Source organism: Carettochelys insculpta, chromosome 1, assembly GCF_033958435.1.
Source record: "Carettochelys insculpta isolate YL-2023 chromosome 1, ASM3395843v1, whole genome shotgun sequence".
NCBI lineage: Eukaryota > Metazoa > Chordata > Testudines > Carettochelyidae > Carettochelys > Carettochelys insculpta.
Genome location: NC_134137.1, coordinates 65,110,557 through 65,135,651, shown reverse-complemented (window position 1 = coordinate 65,135,651; position 25,095 = coordinate 65,110,557). Strand labels below are relative to the sequence as shown.

The 25,095-nt window shown below is 46.3% G+C and overlaps 2 protein-coding genes and 2 non-coding genes across 5 annotated transcripts; 1 reads left to right on the top strand and 3 right to left on the bottom strand.

The window, feature by feature from the left end:
• Positions 1–304: 304 nt before the first annotated feature.
• LOC142007718 (small nucleolar RNA SNORA31) lies at positions 305–439 on the bottom strand. Its single transcript, XR_012643994.1, has one exon. It is a non-coding gene; the product is annotated as a small nucleolar RNA SNORA31 (small nucleolar RNA).
• A 762-nt stretch (positions 440–1,201) lies between these two features.
• Positions 1,202–6,777, bottom strand: TPT1 (tumor protein, translationally-controlled 1). The gene is made up of 6 exons (XM_074988149.1): positions 6,620–6,777; positions 6,189–6,262; positions 5,024–5,211; positions 3,803–3,908; positions 3,143–3,259; positions 1,202–1,425 (listed from the first exon to the last, which is right to left on the bottom strand). Exons 1-6 carry the CDS (start codon positions 6,645–6,647, stop codon positions 1,423–1,425), a joined length of 516 nt encoding a protein of 171 aa, XP_074844250.1. The 5' UTR covers positions 6,648–6,777; the 3' UTR covers positions 1,202–1,422.
• On the bottom strand, positions 1,484–1,615 carry LOC142007717 (small nucleolar RNA SNORA31). Its single transcript, XR_012643993.1, has one exon. It is a non-coding gene; the product is annotated as a small nucleolar RNA SNORA31 (small nucleolar RNA).
• A 141-nt stretch (positions 6,778–6,918) lies between the features above and the next one.
• LOC142009716 (uncharacterized) lies at positions 6,919–22,419 on the top strand. 2 transcript variants are annotated; one of them, XM_074988172.1, is made up of 6 exons: positions 6,919–7,171; positions 7,897–8,118; positions 8,437–8,653; positions 11,280–11,421; positions 14,428–14,517; positions 18,374–22,419. In XM_074988172.1, exons 3-6 carry the CDS (start codon positions 8,486–8,488, stop codon positions 18,442–18,444), a joined length of 471 nt encoding a protein of 156 aa, XP_074844273.1. In that variant the 5' UTR covers positions 6,919–7,171; positions 7,897–8,118; positions 8,437–8,485; the 3' UTR covers positions 18,445–22,419. The 2 variants fall into 2 exon arrangements, with proteins under 2 accessions (XP_074844273.1, XP_074844264.1); XM_074988163.1 differs by lacking the exon at positions 7,897–8,118 and having other exon boundaries at positions 18,470–22,419.
• The last annotated feature ends 2,676 nt before the right edge of the window (positions 22,420–25,095 follow it).

The window sequence follows — 25,095 nt, the reverse complement described above, 5'->3', positions numbered from 1 at the left end:
TTACTTGTGCACCTTCCTCCTGCATTTTCAATTAGAGCCCTGCTCTGATAAAGCTTGTGCTCACCCTCCCTGCTCAACTGGAAGCAGATGGCACGGCTACAAGATACATTGTAAAGTTATTTGTTTATGGACCAGTTGAGCATACATTTATGGAGGGGTCCTCCCACTGTTTACCATGACTTAACTGACAGTGCTCAGCCTAAACACATTACAAGTAGCACAAACCCTTTAGAGACTGATTGTTAAATGCTACCTTCCATACAAACAAGGATTGGATGTGCATTTCCAGTAATTGCTACAGGCTGGTTGTATTCCCTTTTTCAATCTGGACTGCCCCAGGATGACAGGCAGAAAGCGCAAGGAACTGTTTACTCTTGCATCCCAGTGAGGACCAGAAAAGCAATGGTGATATGCTCTAAGGTCTGTCAAGAAGATGCATTGTGGAGTGGCAATCCCCCCCACCAGGGATTTAAAAAAACTCACCAAAAAAAACTAGGTACACTACTGAAGGAGCTGCGACGTATAACCCACCCTCTACCTTTTGCCTGAAGCGGCATCAGACACTGCTCTGCTTTCTCCAATACTTACTGGCCTGCCACAACCTACTTCACATTGTTGGAAGTATTTCAGCTCAAGTATATTTAGTATTCCAAGCCATTCAGGATCAAAACCAGACCTGTTCAGTGAGAACACTGCTATTGTTTAGCTGCAGCTGGTCAACGTAAAGTTACAGTAGTTTTATGGAGTTGCATTCTGCTGTACCTTTCCCTATACACAAGTTTGAAGCCTGGACCCTAATGTTCTTGGGAAACCAAAAAGCCCTGGCTTGTTAAAGAAGCTCAACCAATACTCCATATTAATAGCTTTAAATTGTTGTTTATTAGTTTCAGTGTCTCTTCCAGAGAATTACTACTTCAGTTTGTAGAACAGAGATGCAGAAAGTCCACTTCATTATGCTGAAACTTCTTTGCACATATCCCTTATTCACCTCAGACTACTAGGCAAGCAGAAGTTAGAAGCCTCCACTTGCATTCCAGTGTCTCAAGTAGTAGCTTGCATGAAGTTTATCTGAAGACAGTCTTAAGTTGCAGTGTACTAGGATCAGGCTATACTATTGACAAGTATAGAGGTCCTTGGGCACAACATATGCCAGAAGTGCACTGTAGAGTTCAGCTTAAGAAACACATTAGACCAAAAGGCATTACCTAGAATGGGTTTAATGAGTTTTATTTTCCACAACCTACATGACAAGTTTTTTTAAACAATGCCTCCACTCCAAATCAAGGTCAAAGTAAGTGAATAAAGCTCAAGATGGTACCAGTCCAGTTGCTAGACACTGCTGAATCCTGGTGTGGTGGTGGTGAGGAAAGAACAGCAGCAGAAAGTAATGACAGGTGATCCAAAAATAGTTGCTCAGTTTTGTTACTGTAACAAAAATACAATTGTTATTTTAGGTTCAGTCAAGCAACCGTCTCTAAAGTCAGCATGTGTTCCCCAATTCAATCTGAACTGCCACTTGGCCAGGCAGGCAGAAAGCACAAGGAAGTTCCTTTTGCATCACAGTGCAAACCAAGGAGCCGCAAGAGACTGGCTCAAGGTCTATCAGAGGATGCGTAACATTTTATAGGCTTTCAGACCTGATGCTCTGGAGGTTCATTTATTTATTAAGGAGGTACCAAAGCAAACACTGGCTGCCCAGATTTCTAACTTCACCTCCATCATGAGCAGAAAGCATGACTGAGTCCATCTTGTTATGCCACCTTCTGAATACAAGTCAAAGTTCAGAGGACACTAGAGGGGCCTTAAGTACATGTAACAAAAAATCAGGTAAATTCTGACTCTGAACAGGAACTGTGACAGTGTCAGAGAGCATATCAAGGAAATAAAATTTTACTACTCTCCACCCTGGGAGCCAATAATGCAAAAAATTTTAATGTGCTGGTCAACTGTGGAAAACCACGTGACCCAAAGAAGTCAGTGCTGCAGGAGTTAATTGGCTCAGTTAGTGCTGTATTAAGTTTCTCCAATATATCCACCAGTTAGAAAACCAGTTTAGCTGACTACCTTTAAAAAAGGTATTGCAGATCAGAAAGTTTCAATCTAGTCTGACACCCCTGGGACCTGACGGTTGCTGAACAAAGACAGTTTGCCTGGCCACAAGAGACCAATATTGTCTAGCAGCAAGGATAACGCTTCCATGTCATACAGGGATTTAGAGGTAAATTGCAGCTAATAGCACAGAACACAGCCAGACTGGTGGCTGTAAACAAACTTTATGGGACCATGGGAAACTTGGCCACACCCATGATAGGCAGACAAGCAGTTAACAGCTCAGCATGCAGTGAAGTCTAATGCCTGGATTCACAAGGTTAGATTATTCATAGCCACTTCAACCTGTAATCCACTGTCCTGGCCCCATCAAAGGAAGGAATTTGATATGGCAGATTATAATGCAATACCTGACTTCACTATAGGATCAAAATTCCACCCTGAATACTTGTGACTAGAGTACAGTCATTATTTGACTACATTTTATCACAAACAGCAATTCTTCAGAGTGTGTGGCACAATCCAGGACTTGAGGCCAATGGTATACGAAGGGAAGACATGAGTCAAGCTGCACAGTTACACAGATGAAGGCTACAGCAATTTAGAATTAAAGTACATTAATGCAAGAAGCCACACAATTTACATAAGGGGGTCTTAATACCGTGCTATCAGCCTTAGGCAAGAACGACTTATATTAGAAGGTATGAATCTGCTCTATATGGGAACCACCACTAGTTAACACACCATGAAGTGCAGACCACTGCTCTAGTTGTCCATGGCATGAAGTCTCCTTGTAGTGGGACCATATCCTTAAGAACAGATAACGTGGTACTGCTTCACTGCAAGTCAGAGTTCAATGCCAGAAGGAACCATGAGCTAGCATGTGCTTATATGTTAGGGCCATTCCATCAGTTCCTGTCTTCCCCTCCCCACTGCCCCGTCCACAGAGTCCAATAACTCAGTCATATACACATTTTAACAGATATCTGATTTCCAAACCCCTCTAGTCACTTGTAACAGTGAACATTTTATAGAAGCAAAAATAGCCAGCTGCTTAAACAGGTTAGTAGTGTGGCTCAAATTCAGTACTTACACACTTCTCTGTTTCTAAACCATCCTTAAAGAAAATCATATATGGAGTTACTCCATCCTCACGGAAGTCCAGGAGACCCACCATGCCATCTGGATTCATGTTCTCACCTACATAGAACTTTGAAAAAGAACTGGTGTTACAATAGCTATCAATGTACCTTGAGTAGCCACACCCTATAGACAGCATTTAAAATCCAAAATCTTGACCAAGAAAAAAAGCTTTCTAGATATATAGACAGACACTTCTGAGTAATCTAAGCCCATTTTTGAAGTGTTTTAGCTCTGAGTCTCCCTAGTAAGTCAACGCAGTACTGAATTTTTAAGCCAGTTTCAAAATCTCCACTAATTTCAGCAGCTGGGCAAAGCCACAATATTTCAACATTGTAACTGTTCTATTGCTATTCAGAGTCTTTTTGACTACAGTTAGGTCAACTTTATTCTGTTGCTGTGGAAAAAAAAAAGCCATGAACTGAAGAACATTTGAGCCATTTATAAACTATGGCATGACACCCTGGAGAAGGGTGGATCAAAGGTTTCCCCCAACCACAACCCTTGCAGCTGTCAAGAGGGTCAAAGCCTACATAGTATCCATGTAACAGCAGGACACATCTCAGTTGTCACTTTGTTTTATACTACAAAAAATAAAGATGTTTAATCTTACCTGGTAATTTTTGAAGTTTGCAAGGATGTGTTTGACTTGTTCTGCAGCCCCTGTCATGAAAGGCTTTACTCTGTCTGGCTTGTGTTCTTCAAGTCTGGCTTTGATTCTAAAGAAAAAAAAAAGTTCTTAACTAGAATGTAAGAACTGATTTCAACTGACCAGTACTGTCATGCCCAAGGTGAGTAAGTTTGCCTGCTGTTGCTGAACCTCTAATTCAAGAGCCACAGAGGTAGCTGTTAGTCTATACTCCAGCAAAAACAGAACAATGTAGCACTTTAAAGACAAACAAAATGATGTATTCTGGGATGAGCTTTCTTGGGACAGACCCACTTCATCAGCTCAATATCCTTTCCAGTACAGACTGACCTGATGAAGTGGGTCTGTCCCAAGAAAGCTCATCCCAGAATACATCATTTTGTTTGTCTTTAAAGTGTTACATTTCTGCTGCTCTATTCAACAGCATTCTAATACCTCCGGCTCCCTGACCATTAATGTCTACAAGACAAAAATCTCCAGCAGCTCAAAAAAATGCTGGCAGTAGTTACTTCCATGGCAGGGATCAAAGGAAGACTCATTCAGGCCTAGTCCAGTGTATTCGCATGGCAGTACAGTGTGGAGAATAGGCAGTTCCAGATAAAAAAATGCACAGAAGGGGCTCAAGATGGGACTCCCAAATTGGAGGGAGCATTTAGATAGAATTAAGTTAGGAGTCTAGATGTTGGACACTGCACCCCGACCTCATCATCCAGGGAATACTTACATATAAAACCACATTGTGTCAAATTAAACAGCTTGCTGGAAATTGTTATATAACACAAAATAAAGTGCTCTACATTTACACTAGCTCTTGAATGCTTTGTTTAGTGAGATGAGGCATCCACCTCATTCTGTGGGACAAAAAGACATGTCCCTGTTTTACACACTTAAAACTAGCCTGTGACCCTTAATGTAAGAGGAAGGAAAGGAAGAGACCTATATTTCATGAACAGGCCTCATACTGCGGCTATGACTAATTTCTGAAGTGCTCCTCTATACTCAATCTGCACACAACTCAATGAATGCTAAACTACTGGAGCACTGGTTTATTCAAATGTAAAAACTGACCACACCACATCTACTTAATGAGTCACACTCACTTTTGAAAGCATGATACCCAAAGAGCAGAAATTCCTGATGAATCATTCACAGGCCTGCTTAAGGGTAACACCAATTTCCACTTACGCTTTCATATAATCCTTGATGTACTTCTTGTAGGACTCTTTTGTAAAGCTAGTTTCCTGAAGATGATGATTAATTACTATATCAACACCAGTGATAACTGTGGGATCTGTTCCCTCATCAATATTTTCAGTGGAGGCATTGCCACCAATTAAAGAATCAGCAATCTGACCTTCTGTCCTGGTAACCATCTGGATTTAAAGAGATCAAAAGCTTATTAGAGAGACGCTTCAAACAATCAAATGGTATACGTTTTAGAAAAGCACTATTAACTCAGCCTACTATTTATGCAAACTACTTAAGGAACTGCTAATTTTAAAGCAGAAGTGGACCAGAAAACTCCCATTATTGCTTAACTCTTAGGGCACTGACTATTTGGACAGTCCTGTCAGATGACCAGGACTTCCATACCTGTCCAAGATACTGTCAGTATTGGAATACTACTCCTGTAGACAGCCTTAAGAACTGGACACCACCAAATGCTACAAGTAGTCCTGTGGCACCTTATAGGCTAACATGTTTTGGAGCATAAACATTCATGGGCAAAGACCTGCTTTGTCAGATGCATGGGGGGGGGGGGCGGTCCGCAATAAAGGGGAGGACCAGAACTGACAAGGTCTATTCAGTCAGGGTGGACATGGCCCATTATCAGTAGCATACATCAAGTCAGATCAGTCAGGGGGATGTGGCCCATTACCAGATTCTAATGTGGCAGTGTGAACAACAGCAGACAAACTGCTTCTGTAATGGGCCAACCACTCTCAGTCTCTGCTATTCAGCACAGGTGTGCTGAAGTGTTCTCAGCCCTGGGGAGCCTGGCATAGTCTCAGGCATGCCACCAGTTTGCTGCCACTTCCATCATGAACGAGAAATCAACCCAGTAGCCATTTCAGCAAAGGGCTACAGCTTCTAGCTAACGGCTCTACTGCAGAAGGGCCACAATAAGGCGAGGTCCCCCCACCTGCGCTTGTCTCCAAGCCCCTGCCCACGCTTGCGACACGTGACAGCCGGCTGGGACTCGGCGACCACCACCACTCGGCCCGAGCTGGCAGGCGATGCCGAGGCCGGCCGGGCCTAGCCGAGCCCCACGGCAGGGAGAGGAGTACGCCCGGCCCAGCCCCACTCCCCCAGCCGCGGGCCACACGGCACCCCCAGCCCCAGCACTCACCTTCCCCTCCACTTCATAGCACAGCCCGTCGGCCACCTCGCGGATGTTGTAGATATCCGAGAACATCTCATCCTCTGCGGGAAGAGCGTGGGGTCAGCGCGGCGGGGCGCCCCCATACACCGTGCTGCGGGCCGCCCTCCCCCCGCGCCGCAGGCCCACGGCCCGATCCCCTAATTCGCACCCCGCCCGCCAGTGCATCCCCCAACGCGCCCCCACCCCAACACCGCGCGTACCCCGCCCGCCCCGCTTCCTCCCCAGCCCCTCCCAACAACCCAGGCCCCGCCCCCGCCGCGCCCAGCCGGACGGCGGAAGACTCCGCTTCGCTCCCCTCCCCCGCCGCAGAGCTCCGCATTCCCCGGCCGGCCTGCCCATGCGCGGGGCCCAAGCGGCGCGGCCGCTCGCCCCCGCCCCGGCAGGCGCCCCGCGCTCACGGCTGATGCAGTCCCGGTAGATGATCATGGCGGCGGCGCTGGCGCGGCGGGGGAGGGGGCGGCGGCGCGGCTGGATCGGTGCGCGGGGAGCGACCGAGAGCGGGAGGGAGCGAGGCGGAAAGGGGCGAGTTAGCGCCTCCCTGAGCTCATATAGCGGGCACGTCCCTGCCGCGTCACCAATCCCCGCGCTCCTCGCAGCGCCGAAAAGAGTGACGTAGGGCACGCGTCCTGCGCGCGGCGCCCCCTGGCGGCCCAATCGGAGGCCGTCCACCGCTCGGCGAGGGCGAGAAGGGAAGCCCGGCGCCGCACTGCGCCTGCGCGCTTGTACCTGCGTCACTGCTGCGCTGCGTGTTGGGGGGGTGCGGGCACGACGTAGCATTAACCTCAGCCCTGCGACCCGGGCTCGGTGGGGCTTGGGCGGCAGTGTGAGCCCTGCCCTGCGCTGCCCCCTGTAGCATAAGAGCGGGGCACACTGTGAGTCCCTCTGGCCCAGTAACCTGTTTCCTGCCAGTGGCCAGCGCCAAGTGCCCCAGAGGGAGTGAACCCCACCAGGTAATCACCGACTCACCCCTCTCCAGCCTCTGGCAAGCAGAGGCCAGGGACGCTGTTCCGATCCATCCTGGCAAACAGGCATTAGTGGACCTAACCTCCATGAATTTATCTAGTTCTTTGAACCCTGTTAAAGTCCTGGTCTTCACAGCCTCCTCTGGCAAGGAGTTGCACAGGTCTTCCCTGTGCTGCAGGAAGAAAAACTTCCTTTTGTTAGTTTTAAACCTGCTCCCCATTAATGTCGTTTGGTGACCTCGAGTTCTTATGTTATGGGAACAAGTAAATTACTTTTCCTTCTTCATTTGTATTGGCACACCAGTCGTGATTTTATAGACCTCTATCATAGCTGCCCTTAGTCTCCTCTTTTCTAAGGTGAAAAGGCCCAGTCTTTTTAATCTCTTTTCATATGGCACCCGTTCCAAACCCTGATAATTTTTTCTCTTTTCTGAACCTTTTCCAATGTCAATATATCTTTTCTGAGATGAGGCAATCACACTGTATGCAGTAATCAAGATGTGAGTGTATCATGGTTTTAAATAGAGGCAATAAAATACTCTTTGTGCAGGCATCATCCTTCCCTGTGAGCTCCTGCAGGGCCAGAGCACCAGAGCAACACTGGCATCTGATGGCACATCAGAAGCAGCCTGGCAGTAAATCTCATTTGACTCTAAACTACTACCTAAATTCATTGTGACAAAATAGTCACCATTTTACCTTCTTTCTTCCAGCCACCTCTGCACAGTGCCCAGGGTGCCATAGGCCAGCCAGTGCCTGTGCCCGGTCAATATCTAAAGTCCTGCAGTGGCTGCACAACTTTCACATGTGCAAGTCCAGTTTTATGGAACTTAGTGATATGCTGACCCCCACTCGCAAGTGCAGCACCACAAGAATGAGGTTCAGAAGCGAGTGGAAATTGCAGTGTGGAACTTTGCAACCCCCACCACTTACCGGTCAGTGGCAAATCAGTTTGGGGTGGGCAGATTTACAGTGGGGTCCATGGTGATGGAGGTGGCTCAGGCAACTGTCGGTGCCTCCTCAGGAAGACTGGGACCCTGGAAGATGTACGGGCAATAGTGGATGGCTTTGCTGCCCAGGGGTTGGGGCAATAGATGGCATGCATATCCCCATCTCGTCTCTGACTATATAAACAGGAAGGGATACCTCTCCATGGTTTTGCAGGGGTTGGTAGATCACAAAGGTCATTTCACCGACATCAATGTTGGATGGTCAGGGAGGGTTCATGGCACATGCATCTTCTGAAATTCTAGACTGTACAGAAAGCTCGTGGATGGGACTTTTTCCACTGATCGGAAGATCATGGCTGGCAATGTGGAGATGCCTGTTATATCGGGTGACCCTGCTTATCCTCTGCTCCCTGGCCTTATGAAGCCCTACACAGAAGCCCTGGACCCCAGCAAGGAAAACCTCAATCACAGACTCAGCAGGTGCAGAATGGTGGTGGAGTGCACCTTTGGCCATTTAAAAGTGAGGTTCAGATGCTTATTGAAATGTTTGGACCTTTCTGAAACTAATGTCCCCATTGTGATTAGAGCATGTGCTATTTTACACAACATACGTGAATCCAGGCAGGAGACTTTCTTGTCCATATGCAGTTCTGAAATGGAGGCCGTAGGCCGGAGCTACTTGCAGCTCCCTACACAACCATCCACTAGTAGCCACGCTGAGGCAGCAGCAATAAGGGACGCTTTAAAAAATAGCATCATGAATGATCTGTAACACACATGCTACCCATGTATTTCTCTGACGTAATGCCAATAAATCATTCCATGTAGTAATGAAAGAATGCTTTTACTTAGTGGGATGGGGTTCAGTTGCAATAAGTAGAATGCATGTGGTGGGTAGCTGTGCCTCAGCCCTCCCACAACTGCCCAATTCCCTCAGCTGCACATCTGCTGCAGACCAGGGAGTATCAGTGGGCAGCTGTGCCTTCAGTCCTCCCCCAACCGTCCAGTTTGATTTGTGTTCCCCCCCGCCCCCGCCAACTACTGCACTCCATGAAATCACACCAAGCTCAAAGGAATTATTTGATTTTGCGGGGAGGAGAGGTTTACTTATTGGAGACGGGGACAACTAAAAGGCCCCTCTTATGACGAGAGGGGACCTACTGAAAGAAACCAGCCCCAAATGAATTTGGGGGACAAACAAAAGAAAACCAGGGACAGGAGTGAAGGTCATACATTCAAAATGAGGGAACCGGAGGGGGATACCGAACAGAGAACCCTGGACAGCGCCCACTGCTTCTCAAAGGTGTTGAGGGAGTTGGTGGACGCCACCCAGAGGAACTCTGCCAGGATTCGTGACTGGAGGGAGGAACGGAAGTAGTCCCCACAGTCGCAGGTCACCCCCTCTGCCAGCCTCCTCTGCCTAGTTTTGTAGATGGCCATTTTGGCCACTGCCAGGAGGAGGCTGATGAAGACGTCCCGCAACTTTGTGGGGCCACGGATACGGTGTGAGAGGATAAGGAGGTGTGGGGAAAAATGCAGCCAGAACCTCAAGAGGAGGTTCTGGAGGAGCCAGAAGAGGGGCTGCAGCCTGGCGCGCTCAGCGTAAATGTGCGCCAGGCTCTCACTCGTGCTGCAGAAGGTACAAGTGTCTGGGGTAGGGGTGAACCGCGCCAGGTACACGCCCGTGCTCACCGCTCTGTGAAGGATTCTCCAGCTGATGTCCCCGGGGGGCCGTGGAACCAAGGTGGAATAGAGGCTGGCCCGTCGGGGCTCCCCACCCTCCGAAGATGTTAGGAGGTCCCACCATTGTGGTCGGGGCAGGACATGAGGGTGGGGAAGTGGAGCATGTGAGGAGGAGAGGTTTAAGTGGGCAGGAAAAGAAGCCTTCTCAAGGGTGTTTGAGTAGCCTTTTACAGTGGCCTTTGAGGCTGGAGAGGCAGGCTATCCTTGTCCTCCCTCCCCACGTGCAGGGACCGTGATGACGGTGGGGGTAGGCGACTTCTCTTCAGGTGACTCTGGGCAGCAGGTATTGCTCCGCAATGCTGTGTTGGGAGTTCCTCTGCAGCTGCAGCAGGGAGCACAGGACCTCCGTTTGCTCCATAACTGCCGTTACAAGTTTTGCCATGGCCTCACTCAGCTTTGCCACTTGTTGCTGCTGGAAGTCAAGCATTCTCTGGTTAAACTCAGCTTGACTCTGACGCCACCGAGCTATACTATGACGCCACTGAACAGAGTCCTTTGTCAGCTTGGTGTGCTCTGCTTCAGTCTTTTCCATGTGCTGCAGGATAACATCCTGTTTGCAAGTCTTTCTTTTTCTGTTCCTCTCTGCTATGCTGGGCATTGGCTCTGCAAAATGAAGGTCAAAATTAAGATGCAGTTCACATAACGTGCTTTGAAATGGAATGAATGGGTCTCTCTGTCTACTATCAGGAAAAGTTAACTTTTTGAAGGCCACTGAAGGCTTATTAAGTGTGGGATAGTAAATATGCGTTTTACGATACATCAGTTGCCATCACTTACACAGTACATTTCTTTGTGGACGTGGTAAGTTGTAAGCAATTGTCCACTTTTTGGGGAAAGGTGAGGACTGCAAAGCAGAGATAGCTGCCAGGTGCCCTGGGGGTGTCCTGTGGCAGGGGAAAAATGTTTTGGCTGTTCCTGGAGCAATCCTCCCCAATGATCAAGCCACGTGAAGGGGATGGTGGGGAAGGGTTCAATTACAGATGCATGGATGGCTGCAGGGGAAGGTGGGATCTGATGTACAATAGAAGTAATGTAAAGAAAAATAAAATAAATAATCATAAGAAAGGCTGGATGTAAAGGGACATGGGAAGGGAGATGCCCATCAGAGCACAGCAGCCGCGAAGTGGTGGGGAGTCCTGAAAATTCAAAAGCAATGGTGGTGGAAAGGGACATGGGAGGGGAAATGCCCAGCAGAGCCCAGCAGCTGCGGGGCTCATGGTATTTCTGAAAAATGAAGAGAAATGCTGGTTGGAAAGGGATGTGGGGGAGGTGAAGCCCCATTGAGCCTGCAAACTGCATTGGGGGGTGGGTAACGGAGTACCCGCAGGCTGCTGCAGGCAAATGTTTAGGGGCAGGAAGCATATTAAATAAAAAAACAGATGCAAATTCCCATGCTTCTGCAGGTTGCCAAAGATGACATCACCCTCCTAAAACTAACAAATATGGAGAAAGAAAACCTACTCATGCTGTCTGACGAAAAGTCTGGAAAATTTGGTAAAATGCTGTGTGGCGCCGTGACACCAGATCGCTATCTGGCATGGCAAGGTATGGTACCGTGGAAGTTGCAAAAAGTCAGGCCTGCCCATGAACCTCATGGAAAAAATACAGGAGTGCCTTGATGAGGCTTTCAGGAGATATCCAAAAAGGAGCAGTGCTCCATCCCAAGAAACATTAATACACTGTTCTGAGAGGCACAGACCTTGTACCCATACACAACCCTATAACCATACCCACCCACAGCTCGCTTCTAGCATGCAGAATAAATACCCAAACTTCTTGGTCCAGAGGGCTCCAGCATGGAGATGACCGGCATGGACCTGTTTCAGGTCTATGGCAAAAAGCTGTGGGCTCTCTGGCAGAACTTTCTCGGGCCCCTGCTTATTGCCCCCTTCCTCCTCTCCATTGTCCTCTTCCTCCAGGCCACCCAGCTCCTCCGGGCACACCCCAAACTCCATGCTAGGGTCTTCAGAAGCGTAATTAAGACCAGGCTCCATGGTGGGGTCATCCCTCATAAGCATATGCAGCTATTCATAATGGCGGCACGCATGTGGTGCCACCCCTACTGCTGTTTGGCTTCCCAGACTTTTTGATAGGCCTGCTGGAGTTCTTTCACCTTCACCCGGCATTGCATAGAGTCCTGGGAGTAACCTCAGGCAGTCATCTCACATGACATCTGATCATAGATTGCCGTGTTTCTCTTGGCCACCCAAAGTCTCTTTGCCACCGATTTGTCTCCCCAAATCTCAAGAAGATCCAGAATTTCCTGCTGAGTCCATACTGGAGCTTTCTTGCGACCCTGAGAAGCATTAGGGAGACCACTACCCTGAGTGCTCATGATTGCAGTCGATGGCTAATGATGCAATTGCTACCTGTGCAGTGTGACGGCTAACAATGCAGTGGGATGCAATGGGCAAAGGAATTTTTTCATAATAGGGGCCCTTTATATTTGCAGCGTGGGTGCTGCTGAATGCCAATTCAAATTCTAATTCAATCAAAGTTTCATGAGCTACCTCTGACCTTCTTCCGGCACACCTGGATGGAGAGCAGCATACCATGAAGTGGCCATGCATGGAGGTTCACCACATAGCTTTGTGGGATGCCTATGGGACATTGCAGCAGGCAAGAATAGTAAATACTGGGGAAGTTTCTGTTTTCCAGCGAGAGATTCTGTGACATCCAGAGTAGCAGCATAGTGAGTGTGGGTAGGCTGAATCGGTAAGGCCATCTGGTACTCATTTCCTCAGACCAGTCAGCCCCTTGTGCACAGGCACTGGAATATTCTTAGGATCACAAGCATCCACTTTCCTGGCAGGTTGACTTGTCTTGTTGATAGGTGTTGCTCGGGCAGCAGAATGCAAAAGAGGTGCGGGGAAAGGAGCCCGTAGCCACCCCAGCCAAAGGGAAGGCAAGGCAAATGTGGGCTTTGAGCCCGTACAGACAGAGCGCAATGGATTAGCAGTCCATCACCTTAACCTCTCAGCCACCTTATCAGCTGAAATGCAGTCCTGGCCACTGGCTCTCCTTTGAGCAGCCAAAGCTGGCAGCCCAAGACAGGATGGGATGGCTTAGGAATGCAGTTTGGTCAGTGCGCCAGTTACATAGAGGCATCGTGCAGGAGTGCCATCCCCTGTGAGCTGAGTTTGAGTCCCAGCTGGTGCACACTGGCACAAGCGGTGGAATCTCCTTCTGTTGCTTTGTTGCCTGCCAGAGTCGCTGGGGAGGGCCAGCCAAGAAAAGAAGGGAAGGCCCAAAGGCAGCAAGATTCCCTCCCAAGTCAAGTGGTAGAGCCCATAGGATGAGCAGGCCTCTGGCAGACCAAGCAGCACTTTGACACCCCTACTGTCCCTTGGCCACGAAAGGTGAGCAGCCAAGCCAGCCAGAAAAGCAGCAAGGGGTCAAAGCCTCAGAGTGAGCTGGTAGCACTGAGGCCTGCTGTGACCTTCCCATTCTTTGGAGCTGTAGGGCCCAGGAGATGCCACTGTGGCAGTACCATGCAGAAGTGGGAAGATTTGTGTCACCCCTGGTCCTGGACCATCCGCAGGAGCTGAGCTTCCTGTCTTTTCCTAGCTGAAGGAGCTTTGCCTTAAGAGGCTTCTCCCTTAAGTGTCACTTCCCAGAGACTTCAAGCCCTCCTTGCTTGAAGGGTTCAGCTTGCAGGAGCTCTGGCCCCTTGCTTCTGTCTAGTGATGGAAGCCACAGATGGCTTCTCTCCTGCAAAGCTGAATGGCTTTCTTTCAAGAAGCAGTATGAGCTCCTGTACTTCTTCCCACCCCTCTGCTGATTTGTATGGAAATTAGGCTTCCCTTGCTTTGGTTCCATTTCTTTGGAGACAGGGAGCTAGCTGCCTTGCCTCCTGTCTGGAGGAAACTTTTTCTGATCCCTAAGGACAAGCCACACACTCAGGTCACTATACAACTCAGATCTGACCCAAAAATCAAGCTGTGGCCAATCCTTCAGGATCTAAAATCAAAAGGTTTCTTGAAAGAAGGAAAGAACGAAAGAAAGAAAGAGTTGAAGTTGGTTAAGGGAATGAAATGCATAGAATAATCGCTAAGATCGTGGTACAGTCTTGTAGCCACGATAGAATAAACTTCTGGCTTTAAGCAAGTCTCTGGGCACTTCCAAATCATTCGAAGGCCCTGAGTCCCTTTGTTAGAATGCTCCCATTAGTATAAGTCCATAGTCCAGAGGTTTGAGCAGGAAATTGGGCAAAGAGAGGTGTTTCCAGGGCCTTTTGTAGCCTCTTCCATGTCGGGGGAACCCTGTTGTCCTTATGGTGGCCAGTTACAGATAAAGAAGGAGCATGGAGTCTCATCGGCGAGTCCCATGGGCAAGTCCCTCCTGCTGATTTCTCTGGAAATGAGGCTTTCCTTGCTTTGCCTCCATTTCTTTGAATATAGGGTGCTCGGTGCCTTGTCTCCTATCTGGAGGCAATTAAATGTCTTGGAACAAATTAAGAGGTTTCTAGAGTTTAGATCATCTGAGTAATCTGAACTCCTGGTGTCAGTTAACAAGCAGTTGAGTGGTCTAAAAACGCTCCTTTTCCGTTAGACCAGTGTTGTAAGCAACTGAGGAGAAACGGTGTGGTGGAAGATCTGCGAGGAGGAAGTGCATGCACGTACAAGAAAGAAGAACCTATGGGTAAGGCAGGTGCTGAGGATGGCTGCGGTGGAGTGGTCAGGGAAGCATAGGTGACATGTCTGTTATTGGAGACATTTGCAGGCAGCTTTTTTTCCCAGGGTGGAACCTTTAGAAGAAGGTGAGCCTGGTTTCTATCCACCACTTTCCCACTGTTACTGGACAGGAACAGGACTGGTTTTGGTAGAGGTTGTTCTGTCCTGTATCACTTTGAGGGGCCACAGAGAGTAGGGAATTTGGTTTCCCTGGTTTTCCCCATGCTAGGTCAGGATGAGAGTTCCTCAACAAACAGCAATCTGGTGTTCTAGAGCAAGTTCCTAAACTGAAGACTCTTGTGAGCTTTTGAGTGAAACAATCTGCCTGAAAGCATGGGACCCACCAAGGTTGAGGAGCTTCTTTGTCACGCTGCCGTCTGTAGTTAGGTATTGACTACTAAACCTTGTTGAACATTGTACCAGGTAACTACGAAGACACTCAATTTTTACAGTCTAGGGAAGGTCTAATTTAACAAAGTCGTGTGTGGGAATAAAACAGGTAATTTGAAATGAAACAGGTTAAAACTAAGGGGAAACAGAGACATCTTCACAGAATCACACATTTGTTCTGTGAACACATGTAAAATCTTTGTAAACTTTAGTAATACTTTCTACAGATTTGGTGTAACCTTTTTTCTATTTTTGTTTGGTTATTATCAGCAACAATAGCAAAATGTTAACCAATTAATAATGTAAGCAACTGAGGTGTAAAACAGAAACTGCGAAGCTTAATTTTTAATAGACCATTACAGAATGTGCCAAAATAAAGTGAAACTATTTGAGCTGGCTTTGGTCCCTGGTCAGGAGAGTCTTTTTGGAACCTAGATTCTGGAACAAAGCTGATCTGTCATGTGCTACAAGGGGAAAAGTTCAAGTTTTAAATGTGATTTGTTTAATGCAATACAACAGCAGAACTCAGATTTACTCCCAAGAGATGAGCAGTGTTGTACATTTAATTTTATAGCTATCCCACGCAGCTGTTGACTGTCCCTTGAGTCCTGAATCTTTTAAAGATAATGTTCTGAATCACTTTTTAAAGTCTTAAGGTTTTTTTGTGTTAAACATTCAGCTCTATCTAATAAAAATAATTCATAAAACTGGAAGAACTATAGGCCAATAACAGAAACTTCCGTGTAAGCCTGAGAAGAATTTAAAATTTAATCATGCTTAGGTCTGCTGTGTACCAGGAAGAAATTTTCTTCGTTGTTGTGTCTTTGTCTTCTAAACTTATTTAGGCTTTGTCAAGTGACTAGGATCAAAGGTGTGTTAGGCTGTGGGAACTAATGTGTTCTAAAACTCTTATGTAGGTGAGGCTGGTTATACTTAACCATCGTAGCACATGTTAAAGCCTAGAGAAACACCTAGGCTTTAGCTTGACCAGTTTAGCACATATTAACGTCTACATTGCCAGTCATCACCAGTCTTTTAGAACATTTATTAGAATGGTGATGGTTAACATCTGATAGAAAAAAAACACCTTTAAATCCTAAATTAGATAACATCTGAGAGCAGTGTATCGTACATCCCAAATTTTGCCATTTTAGAGGCAGCTATAGTTAATAAAAAAGCAATGATTTCCTACCTCAAAGATCAGAGCGGCAGGGGAAACAACTGTGTAATGAAATTGATGTCTAAATTAACAGTGTGATTTCACCGCTATAATATGGGAAATACAATACCTCAGAACCTAACAAATTTATTTTCTTCTTTCTAGGAGAATAGAGAGAGAAGGTAGTAGACTGATTAATAGGAAGTAGAAAAGACATAAGCTAAGTCTGAACTGCAGGCATCTGTCAACAAAACAGTGCCGAAACTAGCTAATTTGGTGCCTGAGGCAATTTTGTGCCCCTCATATATTAATAGTTATTTCATAGGAAAAAGGGAAAACATGTGAATAATAAGAATAGACAATGTTTATTTATTATAGTTATGAGATTTGCATAAATACATATATATCGTAATACATATAATTATAATCTATATATGAATACATATAATTATAAAATATAATCATTCCAGTTACTAGTAGGCATTTGTTTATAATTGTATTTTGCATGCTTTTAATGAGGCAAACTCATCAATAATTGTGTCGAAATTAATATTATTCACTACCTCTTGTTTTATTGATAAGATGGACATATTTGATAATCTCACCTGATACATGGCTGCTCGAAGGTAGTTCTTAATTATAGCTTACTAAAACTTCTTTCACAAGAATCCACAGTCACTGGTAAACAGAGAGATATTTTCAGGATGATCTCCAAATCTGGATAAGATTCGACCAGATTATATTCATGAATTAACTGTAGAAGGTCCAAACTAATCGCAGGTTAAATGTTTGGCAACAACACTAACAGTGGATGTTTAAAACTCTGAATCTCTGATGAAATTTCCGAGGCATTCAAATTGCTGTCATTTAAAATAAATCTGCTGCTGCTTTTTGAAGATTAGCATTGCCCATTTTAACAAAAGAATCACCTGAAAGCTTGCACTTGTTTGGCAGTGATGTGCATGGAGGCTGGGTGTGCACCCTGCATGCGCAGCAATGCCCAGCCCAACAGAGGTGCAAAGTAACCCTCTCCACACCCCAGCTGCCTTCCAGCTCTCCACACCAATGAGCTGGAAAATGGGGCTCTGTTTTAGGGGTAGCTCAGTGGTTTGAGCATTGGTCTGCTAAACTCAGGGTTTTGAGCTCAATCCTGAAGGAGGCCATTTAGGGATTGGGGCAAATACATGCCAGGGATGGTGCTTGGTCCTGCCAAGATGGCAGGGGACTGGACTAGATGACCTCCCAAGGTCCCTTCCAGTTCTAGGAGATGGGTGTGTACACCTGCCCTGGGCATATGATTAAGGGAAGACTTTTGCAGAGGGAGGAACAGGGAGCTCTTTAAATCTCGCTGCTTTGGACTGGGGGACCAATTGATTTTTTCCATCCCTAAAACAAGCAATTTGTATGAAAGGCTACACATGATTACAAGGGATTTCATTCAAAAAAAATTGTGACTTGTGACATCCTCCCCACTGCCAAAACCCAGAAGGCAAGTAAGAAGTGCCCCTCCCCCCTATGATTTTAAGCTAACATGTTTTGAAAGTGAGTGGAGCCTGACCCTTTTTGGAAAGCTGAGGGTTTGTAAAAATCAGGGCTACACTGTGGCCAAGCCCTGCACAAAACGGTAAAACTCTGCATCTTTATTTATTAATAAAGCTAGTGGAAATAGGACTATGAGTGACTTTAAAAAGCATCACCAGCACTTGGACCAGACAGAGGTCAAAAGGTCAAATTTCAGCACTCCACCTCGGTAAGGTTACTGACCCCTTCACTAGTCCGTCATTCTCTCGTCCAGCAACATCTTTGGTCTGGCATGATTTTAGTTAGCTGGATGTCCACATATCATGACCAAGTTTCCCATGGTCCCATAAATATCATATAGGTAGCCAAATTAGTCTGTAGCTTTGAGAACAACAAGAATTCTTGTGGCACCTTATAGGCTAACAGATTTTGGAGCATAAGCGTTCATGGGCAAAGACCTGCTTCATCAGATGCATGAGTGGGGGGGGGGGTTTCAGAGGGGTATTTAAAGAATGGGGTCCCAGTAAAAGGGAGGGCCAGAGCTGACAAGGTCTATTCAGCAAGGTGGAAATGGCCCATTATCAATAGTAAGTATCAAAAGAGAAAACAAACAAGTCAGATCAGATGGGAGTTTAGTCTATAAGGTGCCACAAGACTTCTTGATGGTCCCATAAAGTTTGTTTACAGCCACCAGTTCCAGCTCTGTGTTCCCTGCTGTTATTTAGGTGTAATTTACCCCTGAATGTCTTTTCAGAGCCCAGTAAGCTTGAGAGGATGGAAGTGGAAGTGTTGGTAATGCCACTAGACAATATTGCCCTCCTGTGATTTTGCAAATGCTCTCATTTGGCAGCAGTCAGATCTCAAGGGTGCCGTATTACAGAGGTTCAACCTGCTACGAGAAGTGGAAGGGACCTTGAGAGGTCATCGGGTTCAGTTCCCTGCACTCACATTGGGACAAAGCACTGTCTAGATATGGGCAAACAAGATTCAGCCTGCCAAGCCTTTAGTCCAGCCTGCCCCTGCACATGGAGTAGGCAAAAGTGGCTAACTGTTCCTTGGGGATTCTTTGGATTTAAACAGAAATCTCCTTCAGTAACATTTTAAAGTTTGGCTTGGGTAGAGACTAGGAGGAAGAGCAGTTACTGTTTACATTAATTATTCTATCATTACTATGTAAACTATTCAGTTTCCATTATCTGTGAGACAGTATCTTATTTGTCATCACGACCTTGGCATGTAAAACAAATATGTAAACAATATTGATAATACCTTTATTTACTGTGTACTCTGCAAATATAATAATTCCAAATTAGCAAACTAAATTTTCAGCAATATATTTTCAGCTCACACAGATCTTCCCAACAGTTTATATATACATTGTTTTGTTCCTTCATATTTTGTCAGTCTAAATTAAGGTTCTGACCCTGCAGTGTGATCAGCACAAGCAGATCTTGGAAAGTTACTGTTGACTTAATCTCTTCTGCAATTTTAGAACATCTGAGCAGCATGTTCCTTTACATCTCACTCTAAAAGGAGAAAATATCTGCTACAGAAGATTAGGCTTTAAATCAATTTGGAAAATTCCATTCATAAAACGAGATAATTCTGCAGAAGAACTTCAGATACAAAGAGCATTTATTCAATGTTAGAAAGATTGTGATCACCTAGGACAGATACCAAAAAGAAACATGCAGCATGTTTATTGGTAGTCCACCTCAGCTGCCACCAAAGGGCCTGTTTGCAGACCTCCTACATCTCATTTTTAAATGAGATGTAAGCATTTATGAGTATAATACCATTGAGTGTGAGTGTTTCCTAAGGGTATGTCTTCACTATGCTGGGGATTGACCCAATAAGGACCAATCCACCAGATGTCAATTTATCATGTCACTGATGACACAATAAATCAATCTATGTCAGTACTTCAGCAAAACCAGAGGAGTAGTTGGGATCGATGGGAAAGCAGCCCTCTTCTACCTTACCACATGGAAGTCACCACAGTCAACATGTGGACTTCAGCAACACAATTTGTGTAGCTGAAATAGACCAATAGTAAAAATAAGTGTAGACATGGCCTAAGTGTCTAAACCCTTTATGAACAGAAGGGCATACAGTCACATTTACCACCACCAGGAGGGTGGTGAAGCACTGAATGCGTTGTCTAGACAGGTGGTGGATTCCCCATCCCTACAGGTTTTTAAGTCCTGGCTTGACAAGGTCCTGGCTGGGATGACTTAGTTGGGGTTGATCCTGCTTGAAGCAGGGTGCTGGACTAGATGACCTCCTGAGGTCCCTTTTAGTCCTATGATCCTGTGATTCTATGCTAATGTCTCTGGAGCCATCAAGAAACTTGAGAGCATCTTTCAAGTTTTGATTGTGGAAAAGTAATACCATGTGTTTGACTAAACCTTTTATCTGGGCAAGGTGTTTATTTTTTCATAGGCTCACCATAAAAAATGGTCACGAGCTTTTGTGGGTAAAATCCAGCATCTGATGAAGTGGACTTTACCCACAAAAGCTCATGACTGAATAAATTTGTTAGTCTTTAAGGGGTCACAGTACTGCTTGTTGCATTTGAAGTTACAGACTAACACGTCTACGTGTCCATGACATATAGTATTAGATGGGTAAGAGTTCACATACAAAACTTTTGTTTCTGCTACTCACAATATCCTTCAAAACCATCAGAGTGATTTAGGGATGTTTATATATGGTTGGCACACAACCAAGGATTCTGTTTCAGTATGACACTTTAGTGTTATCAAGAGATATTGACACAGCACTTTTCCACTGCACTGACAGGGGTGAAAGGGAGTAAGAACAAGCACACACAATGCCACCAGGTTCTGGTCTGAGTCGGACCAGGCTCCATTTCTGACAGCAAGCTGCAGCTCAAGAACAGCAGTCTGTGACTGGTGTCATTTTTTAATCCAAGTCTGAACTGTTTGCTACCAGTAGCTTAGCTGCCACCCTCCTATGCTATCATGCAGGGTGCAGCTCTGCCAGGCATTGAGTGATGCTCTACAGAGTCAGGGACATTGCAGAGCCTCCCACAGGACTGGACCTCACCAGTGAAGCTTCCCCCCCCAAAGGACTAGGCAAGGATGACGTGGTAGGAGCCTCTCCCCTCATCACAGATGGCCCGGGGGGAAGCAGCCTCTCACCACCCCAGACCCACTCGGCAGCTTCCCACACCACATCCCAGTGATGCAGTGTTTCCACTTCAGAGTCCCAAGGAGTGGCAGGGCGCTTCGCCCCAGGAGACCCAGGGCCACTTCTTCAGCGCAGCTGCCTGCTCTCCCTCCCCAGCCTTGTCCAGTCTGACCCCCAAGCCAAGCCAGCTGCAGCCAGTGCCTCTTCCCTGCCCTGGTGGCCTAATCAGGTACGGAGCGGTTGCCAGGCCAGGAGTGGCAGCCATGTGAACCACAGCCTGCCCCCTGTCTGGCAGGATGAACCTGGAGCACAGCGGCCTCACTCAGAGTGCAGGAGAGGGATGCAGTCTGCTTCTTTCTCGTATTCATCCTGAGGTGCTGCCATCTTGGTGCCAGCAGAGATGGGGACTGTGAATTGGGAGTGAGGGGCACCAGCAGGGCTGTGGGTCAGCAGGTCAGGAGCCATAGCACACCACCCAGGTATGTGCCCGAGGCGAGTGCCTCGCTCACCTTGGCCTTGTTATGGCACCGGTTTTGTCAATGGTGCGCACATCCAGACTGCAGATCTCTTGGAAGAGATCTGCCGGTTGGGAGAGTTCTGGTGACATCCTTGTCTATTGTTCCATGAGAAAGAAGGGATGTCTTGACAGAGTGAGGACTTCCAAAATTTGGCCCCGTGTGGATGGGTCAAGTGTCAAAAAAGCCTGTCCCAAGAGAATGGTCAGCAAAAGATACGCAAATGTGTCGTGCACTTTGTGTATCTTTTGCTAACAGTTGTTGGCAATCTAGACATAGCCCTGCCGTACAGTTCTTCAGTCTGATTAAAAAAATTTTGGAAGGGAACCTTGCTCTATTGAGGTGAAAGGATATTTTGATTGCTGCTTATACAAAACAGCACAATAAAAACCTGTGGCACAGGAAGGCAGAATGGCCGAGGCCATAATGTTCATCTAATATTAGCATGTAGTCTGATCTGGACACATGTCAAATCGTCACTTTAAGGAGAAGCAAAACCACATTAGAATACCAGAGTTCCGTCTACGTAATCTTTCACGTGACTTTCCAGCAACACATAAGAGATCTTCTTTGGCAATATCCGATTAAATTTTGCCTGCCTTACTTTTCTTGTGCTATTTGATGGCAATCACAGGAACTAAACTAAAACATTGGTGCATTTTAAAACACTTCTAAATGAAACCAAGCTTAAATTTTCATATATTTCACAAGCATATGTTCATTTTTTGGATCTTGTCAAGTTTTATGTTGTGGTTGTGTGTTATCAGACACACATTTTGAAATTCCACTTAATTGAAAACAGCATTACCCCAGTTACAGAACTGCCCCACCTATAACACTGCTTTAAGGGGGGAAGTGAACTGTCAGTCATAAATACGTGTCTCATCCAACAGAAGCTTTGTATTATCCCACACTACTGAGTATTGCTGAGTACGACGACAACAGGTCTCCTTAGATTTGGCAGAAGGCTGAGGATATCTGCTACATAAACTTTTCTGAGTGACATCAACTTTTGTACATATTGTTCAATATCACATAAAATCCTTTTGTATTTTCATTAATCATTTTGTGTCACAACAGTATCCAATATCTATCGCATGCTCCCTAGTTTTAATAAAGTTAGCAAATGTGGAATCACATGATGGATTTCTTTGTTTACAGTCAGCCAAACTGACGCTGGCTTCCCCTCAAATACGAAACATCTATGTGAAACACCTGGTTGGATGAAGGCTTCTGTGATGCAACTGATATGAATAGCTGACAGACGCTCAAAGAATAAGTCCACCTTTAAAATCTCTTGTAGTTTTTGACAAGTATAGTACAATAGTACATAGTACTTCTATAGCACCCTCCATCTGAAACTCTCAAAGTGCTTTTCATACATTCGTTCAGCTGCAAAAATCCAGGACGCAGTTAGTACCTGGATTTAGAGACAGAGAAACAGAGGTGACAGCCTAAGGCCACATAGGAAAGTTGTCATGTTGCGGGAAAGGGTTTGTTTAGATTACAGGTTGACTCAGAAAGAACTCAGGACTTTTGACTCTCCGTCCTGCAATCTGAATACAACACTATCCTGCCTTTCTCTCTGTAAATAATACAAAATAACATTTCCTGAGTGTCATCCTTAGTCTAATAATATGCCCGCAATAATAATACTTGATAAAAACTCTCCAACACAGAAGTCTCAGGCCTGGTCTACACTAGAAGATAAAGTTGAATTTAAGGCTGTATGGTTGATTTTATAAACTCTCCATCGACACTCCAGTGGTCAATAAGTTGATTCTAAGCGGCTGTGTTGCTGACTTCTGTACTGCTGACTTCCCAACAAAGTTACTCAAAAAAATCAAATTTGCAATGTCAAGCTAAAAGTGTAGATTAACCATGGTTAAAATCGATTTTATTAGCCCCGGAAACTGTCCCACAATGCCCCTTGAGGTGTCCTTTCATGTTATTGCCCCAGCTAGGCATGAACGAGGAAATGGGAAGCCCAGCATTTTGAATTTGTTTATCATCAGTGTCTCGATCACATGTAGCTACCTTACAGAGCTCTAGCATGGAGCTGTCAAAAGAGCCAGGGACTCATTTCGTCTTGCAAGCTAGCCCCTGCCCCAACACAGCATGCAGGTTGGCTGTGGGGGTCATGCTTGTATGAGAGGTGGGGGTCACACTTTTATGACTGGCTGAGAAACTTCTTTTCTGTGAGTCACCTTGGAATATCATGGAAGGACAGAGTGACCAACACCGCCGTCCTCGAGCAAGCTGGAATCCCAACCATGCACACCCTCCTCAGGTAGCGTCGACTCCACTGGCTTGGCCACGTCCACAGGATGAATGATGGAAGGATTCCAAAAGACATCCTGAATGGTGAGCTAGCCTCTGGCAAAAGACCTCCCGGACGCCCCCAGCTGCGTTACAAAGATGTCTGCAAGAGAGACCTCAGAGAGGTAGACATCGAGCTGGACAGGCAGCAGATGGAGGCAGGGGTTACACAAGGGCCTTCAGAAGGGCGAGTTGAAGATCAGACAGCTAGCAGAGGAGAAGCGAGCGCACAGAAAGCACAATAAGGACTTGCCAGACACCCACTATATCTGCAAGAGATGCAGCAAGGACTGTCACTCTCGTGTGGGTCTTTATAGTCACAATAGACGCTGTAAATGAAGTCCTCAATTGGAACTTTAAAGGGCGCGATCCATAGTCTATGCAGACTGAAGGATGCCTACCAAGCCCCCCCCCACTTACAGATGCCATGCAATCGGGGATCTATCCTCATCCAACCAAACCACGTGGCTAATATGAGAGGTCGAGAAACTTCTTTTCTGTGGGTAGCATTTATATGGGGGCAGCCCCCTGGCCCTCACAGGCACCATGCAGTTGGGGTCTATCCATTGTCCAAACACACCATGTGGCTAGCCCCCCACCCAATAAAAATATGTGCTGGCTGCACATTGTGGTCCATGCTTCCAGACAGCAGCATGTCCTATCTTGTGTGCAGTGAAGACTTCGAAAGATTTGGGGACTGGCTATCGCTGAGGGAAGTCTCTCCCTGCAGCAAAGATATAGGGGGCTGGCTGTTGCTGGTGGCCCCTAGACCCTGGTGCCTGCGTCATGATAACGGGAGCCTCCTTTGTGATCCCCCTTGCCCCCCATGGCTCCATAGGATTGAGGCGCCCGTCCTGGCCAATATGGAATTGTGGGCTGGCCCGCCTAGACCCTGGTGACTGCACCATGCTAATGGGAGCCTTTGAAAGGCCGCTGGTTCCCAAGGTTTGTGGGGGCAGCCCACAAATAGCCACATTGTGGGCTGGCCCCCCACCATTTCCCAAAGCATGTGGCTTGGGGTAGCTGCACAGCCTCTGTAGTGTCCTGTTTGCTGTATTTTCACAGGGGGAAAACAGCTCCCTGACCTGCTGCCCTGCCCCATGAAATGGGTTTTCTCCAGGGCAGAATTGAGGTGTCTGTTAACATAGCATAGTCAGAACTTGGAAAGGCTCATAAATTATTGTAGCCTGAGTACCCTTGCCAATCTGCTTGGGTGCTGACTTGAATTCCAGGTGGCTATTCAACAAATCACAACGCATTAGTGTTCTTTCCACAAGGGACCAGTGTGGTTCCTGTTAGCATGGCACAGTAAGAATAGGGAGAGGCACCATTGCTATTTGCAGGCAAAATATTTTTGAGGGGGTAATGCAGGTGCACAGCCATACTGAATGCAGAAAATGTATAAGTATTCTTTCCCCAGTGGACTGCGGTTTCTGTTAGTATGGCTCAGACACCTGGAGAACAGGCACCCTAACATGTGAGATTGTCA

Bases quoted from the DNA above. Each gene is read 5' to 3' on its own strand.
- TPT1 (XM_074988149.1), bottom strand. From the start codon at position 6,647: ATGATCATCTACCGGGACTGCATCAGCC. The intron at 5,212-6,188 runs GTGAGTGCTGGG...CTTTAAATCCAG, and splicing joins GCTATGAAGTGGAGGGGAAG to ATGGTTACCAGGACAGAAGG. The intron at 3,909-5,023 runs GTAAGTGGAAAT...TTTTTTCTTTAG, and splicing joins ATCAAGGATTATATGAAAGC to AATCAAAGCCAGACTTGAAG.
- LOC142009716 (XM_074988163.1), top strand. From the start codon at position 8,486: ATGGCTGGCAATGTGGAGATGCCTGTTATATCGGGTGACCCTGCTTAT. The intron at 8,654-11,279 runs GTGAGGTTCAGA...ATGCTTCTGCAG, and splicing joins GCACCTTTGGCCATTTAAAA to GTTGCCAAAGATGACATCAC. The intron at 11,422-14,427 runs GTATGGTACCGT...CTTTTCCGTTAG, and splicing joins TCGCTATCTGGCATGGCAAG to ACCAGTGTTGTAAGCAACTG.